The 9,900-nt window shown below is 33.2% G+C and overlaps 2 protein-coding genes across 2 annotated transcripts; one reads left to right on the forward strand and one right to left on the reverse strand.

Moving 5' to 3' along the window:
* Nucleotides 1-232: 232 nt before the first annotated feature.
* Nucleotides 233-4,632, reverse strand: rrh (retinal pigment epithelium-derived rhodopsin homolog). The gene is made up of 7 exons (XM_051126460.1): nucleotides 4,387-4,632; nucleotides 3,820-4,010; nucleotides 2,661-2,760; nucleotides 2,382-2,535; nucleotides 2,078-2,246; nucleotides 728-906; nucleotides 233-640 (listed from the first exon to the last, which is right to left on the reverse strand). The coding sequence occupies exons 1-7, from the start codon at nucleotides 4,511-4,513 to the stop codon at nucleotides 535-537; spliced, it is 1,026 nt and encodes a 341-aa protein (XP_050982417.1). The 5' UTR covers nucleotides 4,514-4,632; the 3' UTR covers nucleotides 233-534.
* Nucleotides 4,633-8,550: 3,918 nt separating this feature from the next.
* On the forward strand, nucleotides 8,551-9,885 carry lamtor3 (late endosomal/lysosomal adaptor, MAPK and MTOR activator 3). The gene is made up of 7 exons (XM_051126814.1): nucleotides 8,551-8,674; nucleotides 8,838-8,883; nucleotides 8,958-8,992; nucleotides 9,083-9,141; nucleotides 9,223-9,356; nucleotides 9,444-9,507; nucleotides 9,597-9,885. The coding sequence occupies exons 2-7, from the start codon at nucleotides 8,869-8,871 to the stop codon at nucleotides 9,668-9,670; spliced, it is 381 nt and encodes a 126-aa protein (XP_050982771.1). The 5' UTR covers nucleotides 8,551-8,674; nucleotides 8,838-8,868; the 3' UTR covers nucleotides 9,671-9,885.
* The last annotated feature ends 15 nt before the right edge of the window (nucleotides 9,886-9,900 follow it).

Raw genomic sequence — 9,900 nt, forward strand, 5'->3', positions numbered from 1 at the left:
GACAAAGGCTGGAATAAACTACATGACTTCTGCCCCAAATTGAGTCAGTTTGCATATTTTGGGCGGAAAATCCCATAATGCCCAGTTTTTCTCTGTAACCATTTACAAAGTAGGCAAACGTAAGATGGCTAGTTTTTAACAATCTGTTCTGATTTTAAAAGTTGTGTAGTTTATTCCAGCCTTAAGACATAACTTTTAGAAATCTTTAAGATAAATTATGGTGGAATTGTTTTTATTCAGACAAAAACATTTTACATACATACAGTATCAGGAACAGCGATTTCACTGGATTTGCAGTAGGCAGATAACAGTACAACAAGCATCAGATTAAATACTATCAGACTAGATACAGAATAGCAAGGTAAAAGGAAGTCAATGTCAGTCGCAGCAAAGACATTTATTGTGCAAGGACATTCTGCAATTGTATGAAACTTACAAGTAATCGTGCACTAGTGGTGTTAAAACAGTGGAGCAGACAGAAAGCGTCCAGCGCTGATGTTTTATGAATGTTTAAATATCTGATTGCCTCATCATTTAGGGGTTGAGTTGTGCTGATGATGCCGTCATTGGATACTGGTTGCTAATTGTGATTCTCTGTCGTGTTTGACATCGTAACATTCCAGTGATGGCTCTCCTGAACCTGCAGTCGACAAATACAACTTATTCGTAAAAAGGAAAGGAAAGAAAGTGATGTATCACAAAAAAAGATGTTATACAGAGGTCTTACTTCTTGTTGGCGATGACATAAATGCAAGGATTGTAAAAGGTGGAGGATTTGGCAAAGAGTGGGGCGATTATGGCCATTGGAGCTGGAATCGTTTTGGGGTCACCAAATGACGCCCACAAACACACAATCGAATATGGAGACCAGGCAGTCAGGAACATCACTATCATTATAATGGACATCTGTAAATATTAAGGAGCATTTAGGTCACATTGAACCAGAGAGCACACAAAACCTGTCAAACAGTGTTATTTTAGATATATTTATGTACTATTATTTTATTTATTAATTTTTGTAATTAAGCTTTTTAATGATATTTTAATTTCTTAATTTGTTTTCATTTTAATTTCATATTTAGTTATTTTGTTATGGGCTTTTAAAATGTATTATTTTATGATCACTTTAATTTATATTTTTTGCTTTCATTTGTATTTATTTTAGGTCTAATTTTACTTCAGCTTGATTAATTTTATTTAGTTGGCAAGGGAGCATTTCTTCATTTTAAATGATTTTAAAAGTTTTACATGTAATATTTAGGAAATAAATAAAAAATTAAATTAAATTAAATTAAATAAATAAAAAAATCAATTGAAATAAAATAAAATAAATAGTTAATATTACATAAATTAAATCAAAATTTAATTAAATGAAAAGAAATAAAATAAAATAAAAAATGAAATAAATAAAACAAATTGAAATTAAATTATAAAATAAATAATAATAATGAAATAATATAAAAATGAAATGAAATAAAATGAAACAAAATGAAAAAAGAAAAATATAAAATAAAATGAAATGATGAAACAATTAAATAGAATTAAATAAAATTAAAAAATGAAATAAAATTAAGTAAAATTAAATTAAATTAAATAAAAATTGAAATAAAATAAAATACAAAATTCAATTAAATGTAATTAAATAAAATGACAAATGAAATGAAATAATAAAATAAAAAAACGAATTAAATTAAATTAAACTAAATAACAAATAATAAATAATAATACATTAAAAGTATATAAATAAAAATAAAATACAAATAATTGAAATAAAATGAAATAAAAATGAAATAATAAAATAATAAAATAAAACAAAACAAAATGAAATTATAAATAGAAATAATAATAATGAAATAAAATAAATAAAATTAAAATTTTAAGAAATTAAAATTAAATTAAATAAAATAGAAAATTTAATGGAATAAATTAAATTACATTCTATTTAAAAATTAAATAATAAAATAAAATGCAGTGAAATTAAATGAAAACATTAAATGAAATAAAGTAAAATAAATGAATTAAAATAAACTAAAACAAGGAATACATTATAAAATGAAATAAATAATGCCGGTATTACCTTGGTAACATCCATCTGATCTGACCAATCTATGTTGATGCTGTCCAGGCAGTTACTGGCTTTGTACCTCTTCACAGTAACTGAGACGTTGTAGTAACAGTAGAACATGACCGCCAGAGGAATAATGAAGTTGACAGTGATCACCGTCATTGTGTAGGACACAAAAGATCTGAAATCAAACAGCATTAGTCCCACTTGTCATCCCCACTTCATTTATAAAATTCACAATCTCTGAAGGAAAGCTTCACAGAGCGGAAAACTAATAAAATGGATCTGTATGGCCTTTATATCAATCTTGACTCACGTGTCATTGTTCCTCCAGTTGATGGTGCAAGTGGCTCCTGTGGGGTCAGGAGCATATCCTGCCCAACCAACGATGGGCATAGATGACCAAAACACTGCATTCAGCCAAGCAGCCATAATTAGAAGCGTGTATGATACTGTTGTCAGCTTCTGTCCTGTAACAAACACACATCAATTTCCTAATGTATTTCCATTTGGCCCCTGCCTTTGAGTAAAGAATAAAACACATGACATTAGTAGTTCATATTTCATTCATGCAGTCGTATGGATAAAATCATACCTATATCAGGTCGACATATGGTGAGGTATCGGTCAATGGCAACCACAGTGAGCAGTCCAATACTGGCCATACCAAAGAATATATTCAAGGCAGCATAAATCTATAAGAAGGCAACAAGTTCTGTTATTGTTTACATATAAGAAAGTAACTTAATTAAGCAAAAATTAGTTTTCTTGGACACTCCTACTCATCATTCTATGATTATAAATCAAAATGACTTGTGTTTAGGACTGTCACGATTCCTCGATTAATTTCAAGTACTTAATTTTAAACTGTAGCATTTCTGTCGTGTAGAAATGGCCAAATATTAAAGATTAAGTGGACATTTAAATTAATTGTTGTTTGGTCAATATTAAACAAGGATTAAATCACATTGTAAAAGAGTAAAATCGTCCGTTGGTGACCTCTGCAGTCAATGTACATTAGCTCTATTGTTTATAAAACATTATACATAAGGTTTTAGGTTATGTTCAGTAAAACCATGTGATTACTCGATTTTGGTACTTTATTTGAACTAATTGTTATTGCCTCATTGCTAGTATATATGTATTTACAGTCATTTTAAAGGCTATTGTTCACTTGGGTCTACTTTTACTTCTGCAAAAAATATATATGTGACCCTGGACCACAAAACCAGTCATAAGTGTAAATTTCTCGAAATTGAGATTTATACACCATCTGAAAGTTGAATAAACAAGCATTCCATTGATGTATGGTTTGTTAGGATAAGGTAATGTTTGGCCGAGATACAACTTTTGAAAATCTGGAATCTGATGGTGCAAAAAAATCTAAATATTGAGAAAATCACCTTTAAATTTGTCCAAATGAAGTTCATAGCAATGCATATTACTAATCAAAAATTAAGTTATGATATATTTGCGGTATGAAATTTACAAAATATCTTCATGGAACACGATCTTTACTTAATATCCTAATGATTTTTGGCATAAAAGAAAATCTTTGACCCATCCAATGTATTTTTGGCTATTGCTACAAATATACCCGTGGAACATAAGACTGGTTTTGTGGTCCAGGGTCACATATATAATTATCAGATTACTCGATTAATCATCAGAATAATTGGCCTATTGCTCGATTACCAAAATAATCTTTAGTGACAGCCCTACTTGTGTTTGCTAATGTGTTGTTTTGTGCCCACCTGGCAACCTGTGTAACCAAATTTCCAGCTCCCGTGCAGGTCTGAGGCCGCTGACATGGGGTATCCAATACCGGCTACGCCAATGTCAGTGAAAGCCAGATTGATAATGATAGCATTCGTGGCAGTACGCAAATCTCTGAACTTCACAAACATCAGCAGCACCACAATGTTACTAGACAGACTGACCACTCCTGCCACCAGAGAGAAAGACACACAGACAGACACAGCAGGAAGTTAAGACATCTGCGAAAACAGACGTTGTCTCACATATTTCACGTCCATTCAAAACATTTCCCGTTTTCAGTTTTCCATTTTACACACACACCCCTGCTGGTTACATCACACGCTTGGCTGAATCTATAAATGTCAAATTCAAGGAATGCTTAAAAACATTGTGCTGAATCTATGCCTAGGCCCAGATGTAACACCTCAGATCTCTTACTTAATAAGAAGATGCCAACTCAAAAACTTGACAATTACTAAATGAGTTATTTAAAGTGTCAGTACATTTATAGCTAACTGCTAACATCAAATATAACAAGTACACACACACACTCAGCTCTTTACCTGCGGTTATGAGGTATGCAGCAACAATATTGTGTTCAGTTTGTGTGAAGGCGCTCTTTTCACCATATACGGTCTCAGCAGAAGCGTTCAGGACTCCAGATGCCATCTCTTTGTCACACATAATCATATATATACCAGTTAAGCTAACATTCACATCTGTTCAAACAAAATCATTGGGGTTGAAAGAATCTGAAGTCTAGACTCCCTCTCTCCTACCTAGAAGCAGATCATTAAACTGTGTGTGTGTGTGTGTGCGCTTAGGGGATGTAGAAGGTTATGGGGTGATTGTGGGAATGAAGGGCTGGAAAAGCATTGGCCTGGATTATGTTCTCTAATTATGTTTTCTGCTTGGTTTGTGAGGACTGAAGAAACCGTTGTTTCGGTGCTAATCCTCACATGAAAGCTTTTCATTCCATGCAACAGAAAAGCTTTCTTGGAACGTGGAGTGCATGTCATTAACATATTTCACCTTTTGAAACAAGAAAAGTGCAATACTATATTGATAAGCACAATTTAGCCATTCAAACGTTACCTGAGTAAAGTTTCCATGATTGTGTGTACATGCAGATAAGTAAAACATCTTGCAGCATTATTGTTATTTCAAGAATGTCAAGTTTGGATTAAACAGCTTGTTTAAGAAGTTGAGCTTGTTACTTTGAGTGGCCTATTAATAAGCAAGTTTTGCTTATTTATAACAGACTACAACACAGAAATATGATGATCAGTCTTAAAACACACTTAAAAATAAAGGTTCCATAAGTGGATTTTGCAGTGATGCCATGGAATAGAGTGTTTTCACAACGCCATCAATCGGCCATATTAGCAGCACTGAATGGAACGGAAATATTTTGCTGATTATTGCTGCTGAAAATGGTCAATTATTGTCATATTTTGGGTTGTACTAATCGGACCAGAGAAAACATTTGGAGTATTATAGACTGACATATAACAAATCAAAATATAGAGTGCAAAAAAACTGTCTGAGGAACAAAAGGCGTTTGTGATTGGCCAAAAATGAACCAGGATTTCCAGGGCAAGAATCTTGACAACATTCATGTTTGTTCTTATCATTTCCAGGCAGGCAGGTGAAATATTAGTCTAATATCTTAATTAATACTGCCTGTATGTATGCTTACCACCTTAACTTTAGTTTGTTAAAATATTGCACCTTTTCCTGCTCACTGAGTCCTTCTCTATTTGATTTAGCAGCTTCCACATGTTTTTTGTGTGTGTGTGTGTGTGTGTGTGTTTTAGACAGCATAAATTAGCAGATACATCTGAGCATTGCCAATACCTATATCAGGTCGACATATGGTGAGGTATCGGTCAATGGCAACCACAGTGAGCAGTCCAATACTGGCCATACCAAAGAATATATTCAAGGCAGCATAAATCTATAAAAAGACAACAAGTTCTGTTATTCAGTTTTACTCAGCCGTCATCGAATCTGTTCTTTGCACATCAATAACTGTCTGGTTTGGCTCAGCTACAAAATCAGACACCAGAAGATTACAAAGAACGGTTTGGACCGCCGAGAGGATTATTGGTGCTCCCCTGCCCACCCTCCAAGAACTATATACATCCAGTGTGAGGAAAAGGGCTCAGAAAATCACTCTGGATCCCTCACACCCATGCCATCCCCTTTTCGAACTTTTGCCATCTGGTCGGCGCTACAGAGCCACACATACCAGGACAGCCAGACACAAGAACAGTTTCTTCCCTCGGGCAATATACCTAATGAAATGTTCCAGACACCCCCCTGCCCCCATTGTGCAATAAAAATATGTGCAATGATACTTGATACTCTATTCTATTCTATTCTATTCTATATTCTATTCTGTTCTGTTCTTTTTATATCATCTGTAGCACAACTGTATATACAATTTATTTATTTTCTTAAATCTTATATTGCAATTTTTGTCTATTTATATTTACATATGTGTATTTTTTTATTCTCAACTTATATTATTTTCTCTGTGTTGTTGTTGTCGTCTCTGTGCACTGGAAGCCTGTGACACCAAAACAAATTCCTTGTATGTGTAAGCATACTTGGCAATAAAGCTGTTCTGATTCTGATTCTGATTCTTGTTTACATGTAAGAAAGTAACTTAATTAAGCAAAAAATACAAAATTGTAATGAGATATTTAAATAAAAAGTCTTGGACACTCCTACTCATCATTCTATGATTATGTATCAAAATGACTGATGAAACTAAAAAAAAATGATCAGTCTTAAAACACACTTAAAAATAAAGGTTCCATAAGTGGATTTTGCAGTGATGCCATGGAATAGAGTGTTTTCACAACGCCATCAATCGGCCATATTGGCAGCACTGAATGGAATGGAAATCGCATGTTTTGCTGATTATTGCTGCTGAAAATGGTCAATTATTGTCATGTTTTGGGTTGTACTAATCGGACCAGAGAAAACATTTGGAGTAATATAGAAAGACAAAAGTTATAATAAATCAAGGAGAAGAGTGCAAAAAACTGTCTGAGGAACAAAAGGTGTTTCTCATTGGCCAAAAATGAACCAGGATTTCCAGGGCAAGAATCTTGACAACATTCATGTTTGTTCTTATCATTTCCAGGCAGGCAGGTGAAATATTAGTCTAATATCTTAATTAATACTGCCTGTACATATGCTTACCACCTTAACTTTAGTTTGTCAAAATACTGCACCTTTTCCTGCTCACTGAGTCCTTCTCTATTTGATTTAGCAGCTTCCACATGTTTTTTTTTTTTTGTTTTTTTTTTTTGTGTGTGTGTTTTAGACAGCATAAATTAGCAGATACATCTGAGCATTGCCAATATGGCCACGCATCCAGGTAACTGGCCAAATTGTGACGTAAGTGCAAACCCTCTATAACCATTTCAGTGAAAAGTTCTTAAAAGAACCATTTTTGCTTATTGTGAGGAATATTTTAATAATCTAAAGAACCTTTTTCCATTTTAAAGAATCTTTTGTCCAATGGAAAGGTCTATGGATGTTAAAGCGTTCATTAGTTCACCCAAAAATGAAAAATCTGTCATTAATTACTCACCCTCATGTCGTTCCAAACCCGTAAGACCTTGATTCATCTTCAAAACACAAATTAAGATATTTTTGATGAAATCCGAGAGCTTTCTGACCCTGCATAGAAAGCAGTGCAACTACCACGTTTAAGGCCCAGAAAGGTAGTAAGGACATCATTAAATAGTCCATGTGACATTAGTGGTTCAACTGTAATTTTATAAAAACTGTTTTACCGCAAACAAAACCAAAAAACCACGGTTACTATAGTTAAACCACGATAACCACAAATTAACCATGGTCTTTCTACACTAACCATAGTTTAACCATGGTATTTATAGTAAAACTATGCTTATACAAATGGTAATCAATATGCCCCAAAAAAACATGGTTACTACACTTTTACAATAATAAAACCACGGTTCATTTTTGTAAGGGTAATCTAATCCCAGCAGGCAATAGTCGTCATTTCAACGTCTGGTTTAACTATAGACCCGATATAGTCTGGTTATTTGTAACCCACTTCTAGACCAAATAATCTTGAATTTAGTTACATGTCATTTTTTGGCAAAATACTTGTGAGATGTATGATGTTTCATCATGTAAGCAAAGTCAACAGCGTTTACAAGGTGTTTGGTTTTATTTCTATATTTCTATATATTTATAGTCTATTCTAGGGCTATGTTTATACGTCTATTAAATTTTCACTGACAGCCCAATGACAACCTTATTTTAGCCTAGACGTCTGGGCTGTGTTTCAACGGCTAATATACGTTTTTTAGACCAAAAATTGCTTGCTGGGATGTTATTCATTTAAAAATTATATTCAAAGCTAAAATGGCCAAATAAACAGTATGTAGCAAATAAAAAAATAAATAAATATGTTATATATTAAAACTGACTGAACGGGTTATAAGGAGTGAAAATGAGGGAAACGCGTAAATACATGATTTAAGTCACGTCCTTTTAATTTTATTTTAACTTTTTTTTCCTTTCCTTAAAATTCACATATTGTGATTTTAAACATTCAAGTTACATAATACACAAAGGACTGAAGATAAACACTCTATAAACTACAAAAAATCAACAGCCAAACCCTCATTGACATAAACAGCAACTCCAACATCAACCACTAGATGGCCTTGTTTGCACAAACTCTCACTTGGACGTGACGTGAACGGATATTACGTACACGGAAAGGCTTGTGTTTTCTGTCATGTGATGATCGCACATAAACAAGTCAAGAAGTTTTGGTAAAACTGGGTTAAATTGAAGGTAATTTTGCGTGTTGTGACTTTAATATACGTTTCCTCAAAGTATAACAAATTATTAGATTATAAACGTTGGTAATTAGTTAAACACTGCTGTCAGAAAAGACAATGAGGTGCATCTGTCAGAATTTCGTGTAATTTCCTCGTTTTTATTCTTTTTGCTACAGGGTGCAGCAGGGGAACTACTTAGTCAATCTAATGAATATGGCAGATGTAAGTATATTTGTATTTTGCTTAAATGTTTTTTATTATTATTAAAAATGTTATAATGCGTTTAATTATTACAGAATCTGAGGAGTTATTTATATAAACAACTGCCAAGGTAAACAGCTTTATTTTGTATTTGACATAAGTTTTTCCCCCTTAATTATGCTTTCGGAGATGTAATAACCTTATTTTTGTCCATCATCAGTGTTGAAGGACTTCATGCGATAGTGGTGACAGATAGAGATGGAGTCCCTGTAATCAAAGGTAACAGCATCATCTGAGTTCCAGGTGTGTTTGTGTATCTGTTAAAGCTTAATCTGAGATTTATCATGTTTTCCTATTTAGTTGCCAATGACAATGCTCCTGAATATGCACTGCGGCCGGCCTTCCTGTCCACCTTTGCTTTGGCAACTGACCAGGGCAGCAAGCTGGGCTTGTCCAAAAATAAGAGCATCATTTGTTACTATAACACATATCAGGTACTTTCTTTACTAAAATCAAAATACGTTTGACTTAAGATTTGTTCATGTTCTTATTTTAATATATGCTGTGTATTTCCTTGACAGATTGTTCAATTTAATCGATTACCCTTAGTCATAAGTTTCATCGCAAGTAGTAATGCTAACACAGGTGAGTCTCCACATGTAGTACAAAAGCTGTGTACTTTACAATAACAGTTGAATGATTAACTTCCTTTTTTTTTTTTTTTGCATATTTAGGTTTGATCTTCAGTCTTGAGAAGGAACTGGTTCCTCTGATTGAAGAACTAAGGCAGGTGGTGGAAGTAGCTTAGCAGTTATTCATCTCATTATCTACAGACATATGGATGAAGATAAGAGAGCCACGATCACTCATCCAGTCTGATGTCTTGATGCCTCTGTTGTAGTTCATACACATATGTATATACATAATGTTTGATGGTCTTGATGCTGTATGTCTTTTATGAATGTAACCTGCTCCTTTTTGTCTCATTAATAAATTTGTCTAAAGCTTTGGTTTACAAAAATACATTTTATTTATTGA

The sequence above is a fragment of the Labeo rohita genome, chromosome 13 (genome assembly GCF_022985175.1).
Source record: "Labeo rohita strain BAU-BD-2019 chromosome 13, IGBB_LRoh.1.0, whole genome shotgun sequence".
NCBI lineage: Eukaryota > Metazoa > Chordata > Actinopteri > Cypriniformes > Cyprinidae > Labeo > Labeo rohita.